The following is a 15,627-nucleotide window of genomic DNA, read 5'->3' as shown; positions in this document are numbered from 1 at the left end:
AAATGCCAACAGCTCGGGCTAGAGCCCAGCAGTCGGTGTGGGCACCGCTCCCCCGAGGCTGCAGGAGGAGGCCGGGTACTCCCCGGGCGTCTGCCACGTGTGTGCTCCGTGTCGGAGCTGTGTAACGGCACAACTGAAAGCACTGGAAATTATTTTTTCCTTTTGTCTAGGCCTTAAATGCGTTCCCTAAATTATGGGAAAAATAAAATAGTTGAGGGAGGCAGAGTTTGGAACGTCAGTGAAATTTTTATTGCTTATGCCAACAGGTTTTTCCAGTATCTGGGAATTAAAATAGGAATCCGGGAGGTTAATGGAAGGACTCAGCCTACGGGTGTCTTCGCAGCAGCTCTTTTCCCAGTGAATTGATGTGACTGCCCCTAACCAGGTAAATGTTTCCTCTGATGTTACGTCTGGTTTCAGTCTGCAGCGGTTGGGTTGTTTAAGCTGCTGGTGTTCAGTCTGCTGCTTCCAGTAGGTGGTGAGGAGAAAAGGTGAGGTGTCTGAGTAAAAAGGGTGTTCCAGTAAGGCCTGCGGCATTTCTTGGGTGGGTTTCACGGATAATGAGGATTTTGGATCTTTTCATTTAAGGGTCTTGCTATTACACTTCTGTCTGGCAAGGGAAGAAAAAAATACCATGAGGAATACTAAGGAACTGTATTGCTGGAGTGTTACCCCAGCGCTCCGTTCTGTTGGTTTTCAAGCTAGTAATTAATAGTGCGACATCTCCTGGCTGAACTGAGCTCTGGAAGTTACGGCAAGCCTAATGTCTCCTGGAGGTAGCAGTGACATAAAAAGCCTTAACTCTGTTCAAATGGTTTTCAGCTTAGGGGAGGCCCCAAGGTGTTACCACCTGATGGCTGGTCAATGGCTCTTAAGGGTCTCAGTTTAATTTCCTCACCTCTCGCTGTAGCCCATTTCTCACAGCACAGTTTCACTCCGGGAGGGTCAAAGTGGATAATTTGTAACGAACAACGTGCTCACTGTTCTGCCTTTTTCTACTCAGAAGATTTAACAAATGAGGTAATTTTCATTTCTGTTTGAAATTGTTTACCGATCGTTTCTGCACGTTAAATGTCCTCAGGCGGTTTGTTCTGTGTGTGCAATATCTGGAGGGCTTCTGGTGTGCCAACGGGGCCAAGCTCTCCGGTCTCACTGCGGAGCACGGTGACAGACAAGCAGCCGGACAAGGCAAAGTTAAGTGACTTGATCCCTAGTCACAGTGCGGGGTGGGAGTAGAGCATAACTGCTCTACCTCAGCAGCTCACGTAATGGGGTAGGAAGCACAAGATTAAATCATTTCTTCATGAAAAGGTACCTTAGCCATTCATTTTCAGGGCCACGGGGATATTTAATCTTTCGAAGTGGAAGGGATAGGTCTATCTATTTCCCTTGGAGACTTGCTTGTGCTGGGGCCCGCTATCCCCCGCTCAACGTTTGGTCGACGCTGACTGGTTATACCTGTGTGAGGGAGTCTGAGAGTCAGGCAAAACATTGCAGCGATTTCTCTTTCGTGTCCTCAAGTAGCCGGGTTAGAAGCATTCCCGTTTGGTGACCCACTGGCTCTGAGGCTGCGTACGTGCTTCTGCTGCTGCTCCGTCTGCCGGCCATACAGTCAGAGCACCAGCACTGAGGAAAGAAGCAAAAGCAGTTAGGGTGGGGGATAGCAGCTGCTCAAAGCTAAGAAAAGGCTGTTTGTTTCTGGAGGGACCGTGGTGGGACTAGTGGGTGTCTGGGCATCAAGGCGATACGACTTCACAGGAGTAACTTGGCGTATCTCAGCCCTGGGGTATTCGGTTCCCAGCACCGGCCTCTTGTAGTTGTGTGTTCTCACCCGCGTGCTTAAATAGTGCATCCTACAGCCTGCAAGGCGAGAGGAGGTCACCTCCCCTGACTCAGGTCCTTTCCTCTTCCACCCCTAAACCATTCTTCCTCTGGCATCAGGAGGATGCCATCACCTCTAGGAGGAGCAGTGTCCCAGCGCAGCCGGAGGTTTGTGAAATCCTCACGGTCAGCACGGCGCAGTGACTTGAGGGTGCCTGCAAAGCTCAGAACGTGTGTTCACCTTGTCCCTCTAGACTGAGCACCCGGGCTCTGCCCGTGCCTGTGAAGACGGTTCTGCCTTCCCGAGAACTCGGTGAATGTGCTTTAACTCGCCGGTCATGGTCCCACGGCTGGCCTGGGTGAGGGTGGGGAAGGAGGTGGGAAGCTGTCCTGGTCTAGAACTTACCGAGCAGGGAATTTCGCGTATGACAATCATGATGAAGCATATCGGAGTGACTAACAGGATGCAAGCGATGAGCAGTTTAACGAAGATGCATATTTTTTGTCTGATCAGCAAATCTTTGTCATTTCTGGGTGCAATTCCCTCTAAAATGAGAGACGTAAGAATATTTCAGATATCTTTACAAGCCCTTGACAGTTCAAGATTTTCTTCATTTTGGTTAAGTTGGGCTGAGTAAGGCGGGCTGTGGCAGAGGAATGATTCAGAGGCTCCTGGAGGCTTTTGCTGGAAGCCGTAAATCTCTCTGGAATCTCAGGATATTTTTATGTTAAAATATTTCAGATATCTTACAGTTCCTGCCTGCTCCCAAGAAGAAATGGGTGTGTAAGCCCCAGCACAGCAGTACAGTCAGGCTTGTAACTTCCCAGTGAAGTCCTGTGAGGTTTTTAAAGGAAGCTGGGAGCTGTTGGGGGAGCTCAGGGCATGCTTGAGCATTGGTAACTTCCTGTGAAAGTCAGCGCTTAAATACTGCTTTCTCCGTACAGCCGTGGGTTCGCAAATGACCTGGGCCAATGTATTTATTGGTAGAGCCAACACCACTATTCAAAGAAATTACTGGCTGGGAGAGCTTGGGCCAAGAGGTGTGTGAAAGCCAGGATCCCTTCCATCCCTGCCTCTACTGCTCCGCTGCCTTGCGGCTCAGCAGGGAGAACTGGAACCTACCCCGTGAAGTCTGGTTTTCGTGGCGCACAGCTGGGATAGTCGGAGCCCCGGAAAAAACTTTCCGCTTGAGCAGCGTTGCTTTTACAACACGGCTGGACATCCCTGGCAGGAACACTGGAAAGGACAGGTTTTAAATCTGGTTATTTGTTTCTGTTTGAAGCGCCAGAAGCATTTTCCAGAATAACTTGTGCGCTGAAACAGTTGACAAGGAACGACAGAGTACTGGCAATTTGCGGCATAGTACCACAGATAGGTAGTGTTTTTTCTGCTTGTGTGCTATTTTCCAATGTACAGAATTATCCATATGTATTAATATTGGAAACTGTATTTGCCAAAACCTCCTGGTCTTCCCAAGAGAAGGGAAAACAACAGCATGGAATTGGTCCAGAACTTGAACCTTTCCATAGCTTTAACTCTGACTGTTACTCTCTCCTAGTTTTTAATTGTTTTTCCCCTGTAGAAAGGCACAAGACCACTAGTCCTTTCATATACTTGAACAGATATTTGCTACGTTGAACTTCTTACCTTTTCCTCTAAGAATAAGTTTTCTATGAAACTTCCTTCTCTTGGGCGTCAGTAAAACACAGCTGTGGTTGAGAGCGGGTGCCCTGACTGCACTGGTGGTGACTTCAATGCTCTGCAGGGTGCACTTCTCTACGGCCTGCTCTGCCAAATCTCCGAGCGTCTTCTCCAAGTGCAGCAGATTGACTTGCACGGGGCTTCGATGACTAAAGCATTCCAGAGTGCTGACTTTTTGGCTTCTGCTTAACTTCCCTTTGGTTGCTGCTATCCCAGGGGCTGGAAAAGGATAAGAACTGCATGCTAGAAATGGCTCCTCTTAAATTATTTGCAGTTCCTCCTGCGGAAGGTTCGAGCCAGCAGTTAGCTGTCAGGGATGTACTGCTGTAAGGAAACTTCATGGACAGCTTGGGGTTAATGTTACAATGAGGAAAACTCAAGCAAGTTCTCCGTGCATAATCCCTTTGTTGTTCCTTTTTGTTGATCTAACTTTACTCTTAATGCTCGAGCACCGTAAGTTGTTACACTCTCGAGGACAGCAGTCACACCACCTAACTTCACAGCCACCTAACCACCGCTGGGCGGCTGCCCAGGACCCTCTCTTTGGGGTCCCTGTTGCCATTGGGGACTCCAAAAGCCATGTGGGACCCGAGGCCCTTAATTGAGGCACTCAGATGCCAAAAGCCGGCGGGTGCAGGCCCCAGGGTGCTGAGGAAGGAGCAGTTCTATCAAGCTCAACTCTGCAGTTAGCCCTGGGGTGAGTTTGCTTCCTTTGCCACAGCAGTTGGCTGAAAGTTTCAAATTTTGGGCATAATTATTGATGGCAAGTGACAACAGCCATCGGGGGTTACTGGAACGGTCCCTTTGGTTTCCAGCAAAACGGAGCTAAAACTCTGCGTGACCTTTTGTGTCCTTTTCGGCCAGGTGGCTGAGGCATAGCTGAGGCCACTGAAAACGCTGGGCATGCCACGAGCAGCCCTGGCAGCTCTCCTCTTCCAGCGGCTCCTTACCTTGCAGAAAGATGTCCAGGCTTCTTATGTGGCCGGCTGTTTCTGAGGCATTTTCCACGTGGCATTTGTAGTCTCCGAGGTCTGAGGGGAATGGAGTGAAGGCTGAGCAACTTTTAACTACAATGTGCAGTTAAGTCAGCACTACCTGCTTTTTGGTAACTAATTCCAAATGTCAGTGTTTTGCTGACAGCAAAGGTGTGAGGATTTGGGGTGAGGGCGTATGGATTAGAGACTTACTTCAGTGTATGGGAAAGAGACGGTTAACACATAAACATATTTATTACTAACGTTTTTTTAAGTCAGTCTCCTACAAAATCCTCATTCAGTTAGAGCTTGCAGCTATGTGAGCAACTCACCTTTTCCGATGAGCCCGGTGTGTGCAAACACTAAGCTAAATATTAATATCGTGACCATGATTGCATGTGCTGCTCACAGTCTCGAAGCCCTTTTTATCTTTACTGCTTCCTCCGAGTATCGCTGTATAGGTGTCCAGGCAGATACCGTGCTGATTAGAAGAGCCCCCGGAATAGCTCTGTGATCATAAATTCCTGCTGAAAACTCCTGCACCTTTATGAGTCAGCGTACGGAGAGCTGAAAGTTAGTGTCAACTCACTGCACGTCGTGCTACTCCTAGTTCAGCTCCAAGCAGCAGAGGTGTGCAGTTTGGTAAGAAACGGGCCTGAAGAAAGCCTTATCTGTCAGCCGAATGTCCTTCCGATAGGTGCGTCCCAAATGGAGCCCGGTCCTGCAGGCGAGTCCCAGAGCCGAGCGCTGAGACGGGCGAAGCAGGTGAACGCGGAAGGAGAGGGCTCGGGGTGCTGGGGGCTGCTGGGCGCCAGGGGCTCGGCTGCTTCTAGAACCCGGCACGCCCTGCCCGGGGCAACCGGAGCCCCCTGGGGCTCTTTGGGTTGATGCCGAAGCCCAGAAGCGCCTAGGACAGGACAAGGCTGGCAGGAGGAGGGCTGCCCCCTGGAGCTAGCAGTGCTGGGTGTGAGCCAGCAGCTCCTGGGGTGGCTGTGCCCGGTGCCTCCAGAGGCAGCACGTAAAGCAGTGTCCAGAGATGAGTGGGAACATCAGGACAGCGCCTGCAGCTCTAATCCAAAAGTCCTGATGGGACCGCTTTGGTCCGCTGCATGGATTGTTTTGGAGAGCTGGCGTTTTCCACATAAGACACAAGGTGGCGATGGAAATCATTTTTTCCTCCAAAGCCTCTGACTTTTAAATACTGAGTAGCCACAGGTCAATGTCCCGGTCACAGAAGGAAGGATACAATATTTTTGTTGAATCTGAAGCAACCCCCTGAGTTTTCAAACGGCTCATAGTCCAGAGGTTTAAGAAAACTTGCCTGTAAGCATTACAGAATCACAGAATCATTAAGGTTGGAGAAGACCAATCATAAAGAATCAATATAGAAGTATGCCATTCACCCTTTTCCAGTGTAAAAATAACAATTTGAATCTTCCTGAGAAATATAAACCTGTTCCCCCCCCCCCCCCCCAAGTGCAGTATGAAGAATAAACACGTAGCTGCAAATCAGGATTGAAATGATTGCCCAGTTGAACAAATCTTTTATTATTCTCAAGACAGAAACCATCAGGAACCCAAAATTTGTCAGCCCGGTAAATAAAAACTCAAAAATTTTGTAAAGAGAACTAGATTTTAAGCAATTTCAAACAACTAACTGTTCATTTTGCATGCGTTTGTCCAGTACCGTTACTCCGTGTTCGCCTCCCAGCCCCAGCACTCGGTTTCGCTTTGTGACTCGGTGTGCTGCGTCTCTTCTGGGCTGGGAGTGCTGAGACGAGCCTAACTTTGCAGTCTGACAAGATGATTTAGGGCACTGCCTGAAGCCGTAAGAAAGCTTAGGACTAATAGCAGCACATCTTGGGGACGGAGTTAGCAGTGGCAGTTCACCTGCTGACTGCAGAGGAGGAGATTATTATTATTATTACTTTGTTTGTGATTATCCTGGTAAACAGGCAGCTGTTGTCAGCGTTGCGAGGGTTACCATTTCTTTTCTGATGTTTAAAATCTTCCGTGGTGTTTCCTAAATGAAAGATGATTTTGGTTTTAAAAGACACCTGACCTTTCTCTCTTTTTCTTGCCTGCCAGGACAGGAGTCGTACCAGGACGCATGGTGTCACTAACCCCCCTAACCTAGGATGATCTGTCCTGTGTTTGCACCAGTGACGTTATCAGAGCCTGGGGAAGAGACATGGAACCCGGGCTTGGCGTCATAAAAGGTAATAACATTTTCCCTGCTTTTTTCTGATATATTTGCATTATTAAGGCTATGCTTGCTTTTTTGAGAAACCTTGTGTGTGGGGAGGTTCCACATGTAAACAGTGTGTGTGCTGTAAGTCGCGTGAAAGTAAGTAATGTCTTGTGTCCGGTTTCCAAACGCAGTGGGAAAGGGACATGGATTTAAGCAACATCCCCTACCCCTCAAGAAGCAGAATCGTGGTTACGATTGTAAATCCCCTGCCGTTGCAAAGTACGTCTGAGCTTTGCGAAGCAGGATGTTCAGATTGAAACACACATTCTTGCTGTCCACAGTTTGAGGCTTGAGCACTGTCCTTTCTAACTACTTCAGTCTAGAACTGAAAGAAATGAGAGCCCATGTCTGTTCCCATGTAAGTCACAGCAACATTCACCAGCTGTCCCAAATGCGGGATTTGATTCAGCATGGCTAATAATTGTTGTTGGGGGCGCCTTACCCTCAGTATACTACATCTAAATCAGTTACTGTAATTCCTCCCAAATTGCATTTCCTTGTAAAACATCGCCCACCAATACTCATTCACAACGAAGGGATTTTGCTGCTGGTTCAGTAGGGAAGTGCAGCTGTGAAACATACCAAATCCAAAGCTTTTATTTGCTTGTGTAAAATTCACATAATGTTTTGGGAAGCTTTCTGTGCTGTGTGTCTGCGAATAAACTGTCCTTGTGTAGGATGTGCACTAGGATTCCTCTGTGAAAAAGCCCCAGTGGTAATGTTACAGGGATAATTGAAGTGCAGCTTTACGGCCCTCAACGCCGAGGGCTGCTATTAGCGTTACAGTTCAAAAGCACCTTCCCAATCCACACTCCACTGTTGATGTATTTCGTTTGCTGTCTTCTTGCGTTCTTTTCCCCGGCTGCCCTTGGCCGGGCGAGTTGCTACACCCGATTCCGTGTGGCAATCCCTCCTCCGGCAGCGCTCGCTGACTGGATGGCCGCGGCGGGCAGGGCGGGCGGGCGAGCGGGCGGCCTGCAGGTTTTCGCATGATCGGGGTGCCGAGAGCCCTGGGCACCGAGCGCCTGTCGCAATCCCTGCTTTTGTAAGCTGCGCGTGTGGAGTTAGGGGCGGCTTGGGGTGGTTTGGGGCACGGCGCCTCGGCGGGGCTGGGGCTTAGCGCTGCGTGCGGCGAGGCTTCAGCCTCCTCCTCTGCCTCCTTCAAATACATTTTTTTACTGGGGAGAGGCCCCTTGTGTAAAATGGGGGGTCCTGAGGCGCAAATGAAGGCGTTTATCCCCTGAGCAGCCTTCCAGGGACACAAATAAAGGCGTTTATCCCCTGAGCAGCCTTCCAGCCGTGGTGCCGAGGGGCCTCACCCCAACACCTCACAGGCCCCAGCTCCTCATGCCCGCACCGGCGCCCCCCGCGGCTTGCAGTGGTTGGCTCCGGGCCGCCCCCGTTCTCCCCCCCCCCCCCCGTCCCCCCCCGTCCCAGCAGTGGGCGCGCCCAGCCGGCCGCTCAGGCCATGGGCGTCTCCTCGTTAGCCCCGCCCCGCGGCGCCCCGCGCCGCTCTCATTGGTCACGCCCCCCTCCCCGCTGCGCGCCCGCGGGGAACCAATGAGAGCGGCGCGGGAGGGGAGGGGGCTTAGGGGCGCTTGACCCGAGGTAACCCCTCGCATCACACCACCGCGCCGACGGGGCGTGGCCGGGGGCGTGGCCGGGGGCGTGGCCGGGGCGGAGGGGGCGTGGCCGGGGGGCGTGGCCTGGCCGGGGCTTTGGCGGGGGGGGCTCCGCGCCGCGCCCCCAGCAGCGCCGCTGCCCAGCGCCAGGCCGGGGGCCCGCGGCGGCTCCGCTGGGGTCGGCACCCTGAGGTGAGCGGGGCGGGCGGGCACCGGGACTCCCCGCCGGCAGCACCGGCACCCGCACCGCTGAGCGGGGGCCGCGGCAGGGCCGGGGCTCGGCGGGCGGCGCCCCTGGGAGGCGGCGGCGGGGCCCGTCCGGCCGCGGGCAGCACCCCCGGGCCCGGCACGGAGCCCCCCGCCCCGGGCCTGCCGGAGCCCTGCCGGAGCCCCTCCGCCCGGGGCAGCCCGGGCACGGCGCTCCCCAGGGGCCGGGAGCGGATCCGGAGCGGCCCAGGCTCCCCCCCCCCGGTGCCCGGCCCCTGAGGGTCGGCCGGGCTCGGGCACGGCCCCGGGTGGCTCAGCGCGGGGTGGGGGTGGGGGGGGGCTGCTGGAAGCGGAGGCCCCGCTTCGTGCGGGTTTGTGCCGTCGGGGCAGGGCGGGCGAGGGTTTTAGCCTCAGCACGCCGGGGAAGCGTGCGTGCCCGTTGGATGCGCGGCTCCGCGTGCGTTTGTCACCGTGCGGTAATTCCAAAGCGGGCGAGGAGCTCCCAGCCTGGGGGTGGGCGCACGCAGCGCCTGGCGGAGCGCCTCGCCGTGCAGCGAGAGCGGCCGGAGAACTTCGGCGGGGTCCTGCAGCTGCTGCTGAGGACGTTTAGGCCAGGAAGCGAAGCGAAGCCGGGTTCGGAGCCAGGCGGCGGCTCCAGGTGGAGCCCGCAGGTACGGGCTGCTGGGGCTCGGGGCGTCCGCAGGGGCGGCTCTGGGGGTGAGCTGGGTGCTGGGTGCTCGGCGCCCGTCCCGGTGCCGGGGGCTCTCTGTGCCCTGGGCGTGCGGGGGCTCAGCTTCCAGCCCTGCCATGGTTGTGCGTTCCTAAAGGCAATTAAGTAGTCACGCTGTTAAACAGGCACGCGGCGAAAACAAAGTAGAAATAAAAGGTTTCTTTGTTGCGTGCTACCTGCGTTCATTCAGGTAGGGTAGTGGAAGTGCACGTGTCCATCGTTCGCTTGGTTAGCAGTACAGATGCCTGGGTTTTGCGTAGTGGGCCTTTAAATAAAAGCAGTTCTCTTAGAATTCCTTTTTCTATGGCTTACTACTATTGTAGAGGTGCTATTCTCTGTTTTTGAAGGAACCCACAACTAGTTTTCACAAAGTAATGCAGTTCTTTTCAGTAGTGTAGTCCTCTTTAAAACAGTGTGGTTTGGAAAAGAAAAATAAACTCACAATTAAAAGTAATTAAACTTAAGATTACACTTAATTTTAATTAAAACTTAATCTCTCTCCTACGTTAAGTTTCACGTCCAGGTATGGTTTGCAGTAATAAGAATGATCTCGAAGTGAAATTGCCATAAAAACTTGTAAGGCCTAGTGTTCTCACACGCGCATTTCATTGGCGAGCCGAAAACGTTTCGTGTGGTAGTAGCGTTGTGGAGAAGTGAGCTGAGTTTTGTTCTACCTCAGGCAAAAGCAGATGTGTTACTTCTTAAATCTGGATGGCAGAGTTTTCGTTGCTCGTAGCACAAGGCGTACAAAGAACGTGATTTGGGTTTTAAATAACCCCCCAGCTCCGCAGACGTTAAGGTATGAAAATGCTGTGCGTCTGCTGGCTTCCAATATGAGCTGGCTTCTTCGGGAGGGAGGAGTGTGGCTGTGATTCTGTAAAGATAAAACCGTGGTTTAACATGTGTTTATGCAATTGAGCAAGCTCCGAGTGCGTGACGTTACACGTTCTCCCGTCCCTGCGAGATGCAATTCTCAGGACGTATCCCTCCGTAATTCACAGGGCTTTTTCGGTATCTCTGCAAACCTCAGCGTAGGGTGTGTATGTAGTCGAGGAGCCGGGCAATTTTGGTTTCGGGGCCTCGTTCAGCGCTATTAAAACAACGGTACGTGCACTCGGGTTAGCGGTGCCTGGTGTGGTGCTGGTGGGTAGCTGAATTTCAGGCGCCGCCTCCCAACCCGTGGCCGTTGTTTGATGCAGCTTCGGCCTTCCGTTCGCAGTGTGGGAAGCAAAAGGCTTCCGCGAGGAGGTCTCCGAGAAATTATACGTTTTATTTGGCCCCAGAGGATGCTGAAATTAAATTAAATGTGAATAATGGATTTCAGCACACCGAGAGCAAGCCGAGCTTACGTCTGATTTGATGCCAGTTTGTTACCGGCTGACCGCGGAGCTTCAGCAGAGCTCCCGACTTTGGGCCTGGGCTGCGCGGGGTCAGCAGTGCGCTGGTAAATGCGCTTGAATGGGGCTCGGCGGATAACTGACTGCTTTCGGAAGGAGTTGTACAAACACGCTGTTCAGTCAAGTCGTCTGAGCCTGGCACTGGGATCGGGGCCTTGGCGCTGCTTCGGTGCTTTCTCAGGGAGCGTTTGTGTGAAACGCCACGCTCCCGCTGCTCTTTTTCCTTTACCTAGAGGAGGAGAAACAAAAGCCTCGATGCTTAGTTACTGAAGTATAAGTATTTCAAATAAGAAAAGTATTTCAATTAAGAAAAAGTCTTAATTAAGGAAGGGTCGGGGTTCGTTTGGCTGTATCCCATGTTCCTCAGTGCTGATAGTTTTGCCAACAGTAAATCCGTCTGGATGAAATTCTCCAGGAGTGATCTGACGCCAGAATAAATATACACATAAATGTAGTGTTTATACGCACAAAGAAAATTTGATTAAACTTTGCTATCTGAGCAATGGGAATAAATGCGTAAAGAAATCCTCTTGTAGGGGTTAGTTTCTACACTTCACGGGTGGGGGTGCAGGCCTTGCAGTCCTGCCGCCCAGTCTTGTCCTCCTCTGCCCTCGAAAAGGGGCAGCTAGATCCACCATCGGAATACCTCCGTTGGACGGGTGTTTGTGGCTTTCCAGCCACGAGGTGGTTAAGTGCATCTCCCTGTAAAATGAACTGCCTGTGGCCCCGGTGAAACTGGAGTTTGTGGGAGTAGTGATGTCAACACCGGGTTTGATCTAAATAATTCAGTCAAGTACGTTCACGGTAAAAGTGCGGGAGCCAGTTGGATCTGTTTTTAATTCTCAGTTACTGATGAGAAGAAAGAGCATGGTGTTTAAGGGTTGCAGTGCCTATAAATTCCTCGTCTGTGCTCTAATTAAAGCTATGATCACGTCCTGTTTGTGTTATAACCTGGTCTAGTTTTGCTCGTGCACCGGATGAAGGCTGTCCTGTACGTACCAAACCTATCGCGCTGCATCGCCGTAGCGTGGCTGGAGTTGGCAGGGCTGGCGAGGCTTTCTCCTTGGTTCGGGGTGGCGTTAAATGTACCAAACCATCCCTTCTGCGGGACAGTGAATAGCAGTAGTGCAGTGCCTATTGAGAGACTGGGGCCCTGAGGCCATGGTTCCTCATCTGTCTTGTCCGTGCTGCTGCGTCACAGTTGTTACGGTTTATTTCACAGGTAAATACCGTTTTTTCACACGTAAAAGTACAGCGTGTCAGCTGCGTTTTCTAGCCCCTGGTTTCTCGTGAGGTTTCTAATTTTCATTGGGATTTACTCTTGACCATCAAATTCAGCTGAAATTGGACAGCAGGTTCAGAAGCTCAGAGGTGGCAGAGGAAGAAATTTGAATCAAGCAGGTAGCGCTGGCACAGAACAGCGTTTCTTTTAAAAACGGTGCTAAACCACAAGTAGGATGATCAGGTGTCCCTATCTTGTGTGCGCTAGCACGGTGCTCAGAAGTTGCCAGAACGATGGGCTGGCAGGAGGTGCCCCGGCTTGACTTGGGCGTCGCGGGTCCAGCTCCTGCTTTAATCGGCGACCAGGAGCTGGCTGTCTGACCTGCGCGGTCCTTTTCTACCCCGTAACAGTTCTGCGTTCACTGTCTCATATAGTCGAGTAAAAACATGCAGAGTATTCTTCGTAACAGTAATATTTACTTGTTCTTTTGTTTTCCAGTTCATTTTGGAAGTGGATAACTGCCCAGATTGCAAGAATAACAAGAGGTTGGTGCACAAGCATTTCTAATTTTTAATTGTTTGATTTCCAGCTGTGTGTAGATAAGTGTGTCAGAGTTGGGCAGAGCATATCCAACGATAAGTCACCATCCCACCTGTCTTTGTGCTCCAAAGTATTCCTTTGTTCTCTGTCTCTTGTGTTCCTTTGTTTCCAGTTATATTTTTTTATTTTATTTAAAGAAAAAACATTCATTCATTGTGGAAGCAGCACTGATTTTGTGATACTCAAACTTCACCACGTTAAGAGATTCTTCTCTCTATGTGATGATTTTTAATGGTAAATGGAGACCTGAACTTTCATATTTTCATTTTGACAAGTGTAAAACATGCCACTAAGTTTCAATATGTTACCATAAAGTAGGAGCTATCCCCTGCCTGACATGGGTGATCTGGGACTGGGAGGTTAAAGTCCGTGCGATGTTGCAGAAGATGGCTGAGCCAGTCTGACAGCTTGCCGCTGCCAGGAAGGGGAGGTTTGCCTTCTCCATCATTCCTTACCTGGATCCTCCTGTCCCCTCCCTCCGGCTTGTCAGACCCATTGCTGCTCTGATTCCGCTTGCTAACCTTGCAGGAAGGGATCCTATTTTACTGGTTGGTTGTGGTGCTTTTATAGAATCAGGGCAGAAGGTGGGCTGGAAGGCACCTGAGCTGCTGCAAGCCGGCAGTGTGAGCTAAAAGGTTTTGAGCTAGCAGGTCAGAAAAACCAGCCGCTGGGATCCCCGAGTCCTCGTACAAACAGAGAAGGCAGCAATCGCAACAGAGGTGACTCTTGTTGGTCCTGGCCGCCCACCTGGGTTCAGCCATGGTGTTTGAACGTTGCATTTCCAGCTGGAAGCGAGCTTTGCTTTGTCGTCGTCTTTGTTCTGCAAGAGCAGACATTAACCTCAGGTTTTGTTTCTGTTCTTTCTTCTGCCACTTCAAGTGCTGAGGGCACAATTTGGAGGAGCCATGGAAGAGTCTTCCCAACCCGCTAAACCCCTGGAGATGAACCCTCACTCTCGCTTTATTATTGGCTCTGTGTCAGAGGATAACTCGGAAGATGAGACAAGCTCCTTGGTGAAACTTGACCTGCTAGAGGAGAAAGAGAGGTCTTTGTCGCCTGTGTCTGTCTGCTCGGATTCCCTTTCAGACCTAGGACTCTCCAGTGCTCAGGATGGCCTGGCAAGCCACATGAGGTATGGATAAAATAATACTTGCTTCCAGTTGTCAGTCCTTTTACCCGATCCATTGCAAAGATAATCCAAAGCTACTCCTTGCTGAGTACTAATTACTCTCACCTTTATATCCAGGTTGTGGGTTTGGCTTCAAATGTTTTTACTGTGCCAAGAGATCTTCTGGCACTGTTTCAGAATGACTTCTGTGTTTATCTGTAAGAATAACTTCTGTTTTCCGTTGCTTTTAGTGAAACATCTGTGCCTAAATTCTGTAAGCACCTCGCAGAAATCTCAGCTGTTGAGTGTTACGGTGGGCTTCCCTTATACTGCCTGCCTCTTGTCACTGCTTTCAGAAAACTGAAATGTGTTGACTGAGATCTTTGAAGTTCTCGTTTCTGGGCAGGCCACCTTTGTTGAGAGCAAACAACTTACAGCGTTTGCTTATTTTGTCTTTGCATGGAATTTGGTGCTTTCTGTGTAGCCAAAGAATTGACAGTACCTCTGAGTAGTGTCAGTGATGCCATGTTGATTGGAATGAGTGTTTTTTGGTTTGGACAGAGGAAATTGTTTCTGCTTAAAGAAAAGATTGATGATGTAGATTCACAGATTTCTCTAGGTTGGAAGAGACCTCAAGATCATCGAGTCCAACCTCCGACCTAACACTAAGTACTCCACTAAACCATATCCCTAAGTTCTACATCTAAACGTCTTTTAAAGACCTCCAGGGATGGTGACTCCACCACCTCCCTGGGCAGCCCGTTCCAATGCTTAATAACCCGTTCGGTAAAGAAGTACTTCCTAACATCCAACCTAAAACTCCCCTGTCGCAACTTTAGCCCATTCCCCCTCGTCCTGTCACTAGGCACGTGGGAGAATAGACCAACCCCCACCTCTCTACAGCCTCCTTTCAGGTAACTGTAGAGAGCGATGAGGTCGCCCCTGAGCCTCCTCTTCTCCAGGCTGAACAAGCCCGGCTCCCTCAGCCGCTCCTCGTAAGACTTGTTCTCCAGACCCCTCACCAGCTTGGTCGCCCTTCTCTGGACTCGCTCGAGCATGTCCATGTCCTTCCTGTAGCGAGGGGCCCAAAACTGAACACAAGAGGTGGTAACTCTTGATTGGTACCCTAAGAGGTGCTGCTTGCAGCTTGGGGAGGTGTTGGCCTCACACGTGGGAGAAGGGCTCTTCCACTCCTGCTCCTAATTCTTTGTGGCTTTGATAATCTATGAAGCTGGTCTTTTGAGGTCGTGGTGTTAATATTGCCTCGTTAAGAGGCCCGGTTGTTTTACTGTGGTGCTGATTTGCATACCGTTAGTGGGATGGACCCACCGAGATTTTCTGTTACAGGCTCGGTATCTTGTACTTCTCAGTGTGCGTACAGCTCAGGTTCTTGGCAGAATGAAGCAAGACTCGGCAGATACCAGGTCCCCTTTATCTGTTTCCTATATTCCAGCAGGTGTGGTGCCCGGACCTGGGCATGATATTGTCCCTGAGGCCTTTTTGGTGCTATGCAGAGCAGGGAGGTGTCGTGTCTGGGGAGCAGCGGTCACCGCGCTGACTATGAAGTTAACGTGCGCTGGGTGTGACGTTCTGCACGTGTCGGTGCCGAAGTGCAGCTACTCATTTCAGGCTGTAAATTCCTTTAGAATTAAATTATTGATTCCAAAGCATCTGCAGTCGTTCCTAGCTTTATGGTAACCTTGTAACTAATACATTTAAAAGAAAATACTAAACAGCATTGCTGTTGGAATTAATCCTTACCAAATCCGTGCTTCTTGCATCCTTCCAGTTCAACAGAACAGTTGCTCATCGTCATCCGAATTTCCAACTACCCAGCTACTACAGCTGTTTCATGTATACTTGCTTTATTTAGGAAAATACAATCCTGGACAGTATCAAAAGCTGACATAATGTCCAAATTCACTGCAGCAATTGATAGTCCCCTGTTTGCGAGTCTTTTCAGCATGTAAGGGAAGGAAACGTGTTTTTGCTT

General features: G+C 50.9%; 2 protein-coding genes across 12 annotated transcripts in view; one reads left to right on the top strand and one right to left on the bottom strand.

Moving 5' to 3' along the window:
* The window catches only part of ACACA (acetyl-CoA carboxylase alpha), a 135,318-nt gene that overhangs the window by 1,250 nt on the left and 118,441 nt on the right, over nt 1-15,627 (top strand). For 4 of the 9 annotated variants that reach the window (XM_048074035.2, XM_048074033.2, XM_048074034.2 and 1 more), the window contains exons 1-4: nt 225-385; nt 6,586-6,716; nt 12,425-12,471; nt 13,406-13,658. In XM_048074035.2, coding sequence (XP_047929992.1) covers nt 13,432-13,658 — 227 coding nt within the window. In that variant the 5' untranslated portion in view covers nt 225-385; nt 6,586-6,716; nt 12,425-12,471; nt 13,406-13,431. Of the gene's footprint in view, nt 1-221; nt 386-6,585; nt 6,717-8,476; nt 8,563-9,229; nt 9,249-12,424; nt 12,472-13,405; nt 13,659-15,627 lie in introns of those variants that run through there. The other 5 variants (XM_066979529.1, XM_066979530.1, XM_066979533.1 and 2 more) reach the window with 5 other exon arrangements.
* On the bottom strand, nt 383-5,226 carry C18H17orf78 (chromosome 18 C17orf78 homolog). 3 transcript variants are annotated; one of them, XM_013193460.3, is made up of 8 exons: nt 5,087-5,226; nt 4,830-5,005; nt 4,474-4,554; nt 3,470-3,742; nt 2,945-3,058; nt 2,228-2,367; nt 1,459-1,626; nt 383-610 (listed from the first exon to the last, which is right to left on the bottom strand). In XM_013193460.3, exons 2-7 carry the CDS (start codon nt 4,885-4,887, stop codon nt 1,480-1,482), a joined length of 813 nt encoding a protein of 270 aa, XP_013048914.3. In that variant the 5' UTR covers nt 4,888-5,005; nt 5,087-5,226; the 3' UTR covers nt 383-610; nt 1,459-1,479. The 3 variants fall into 3 exon arrangements, with proteins under 3 accessions (XP_013048914.3, XP_047929997.2, XP_066835647.1); XM_048074040.2 differs by lacking the exon at nt 5,087-5,226 and having other exon boundaries at nt 4,830-5,055; XM_066979546.1 differs by lacking the exon at nt 5,087-5,226 and having other exon boundaries at nt 383-606; nt 4,830-5,055.

Source organism: Anser cygnoides, chromosome 18, assembly GCF_040182565.1.
Source record: "Anser cygnoides isolate HZ-2024a breed goose chromosome 18, Taihu_goose_T2T_genome, whole genome shotgun sequence".
Classification (NCBI taxonomy): domain Eukaryota; kingdom Metazoa; phylum Chordata; class Aves; order Anseriformes; family Anatidae; genus Anser; species Anser cygnoides.
The sequence above is the reverse complement of the archived record's forward strand: the minus strand, read 5'-3'. Positions and strand labels throughout refer to the sequence as shown.

What these genes read in the sequence shown, in the direction of transcription:
- C18H17orf78 (XM_013193460.3), bottom strand. Translation starts at nt 4,887, where the DNA reads ATGGTCACGATATTAATATTTAGCTTAGTGTTTGCACACACCGGGCTC. An exon ending in CGAAAACCAGACTTCACGGG is followed by an intron (nt 2,368 to 2,944) that starts GTAGGTTCCAGT and finishes CTCTCATTTTAG; the next exon opens with AGGGAATTGCACCCAGAAAT. An exon ending in TACGCGAAATTCCCTGCTCG is followed by an intron (nt 1,627 to 2,227) that starts GTAAGTTCTAGA and finishes TTCTTTCCTCAG; the next exon opens with TGCTGGTGCTCTGACTGTAT.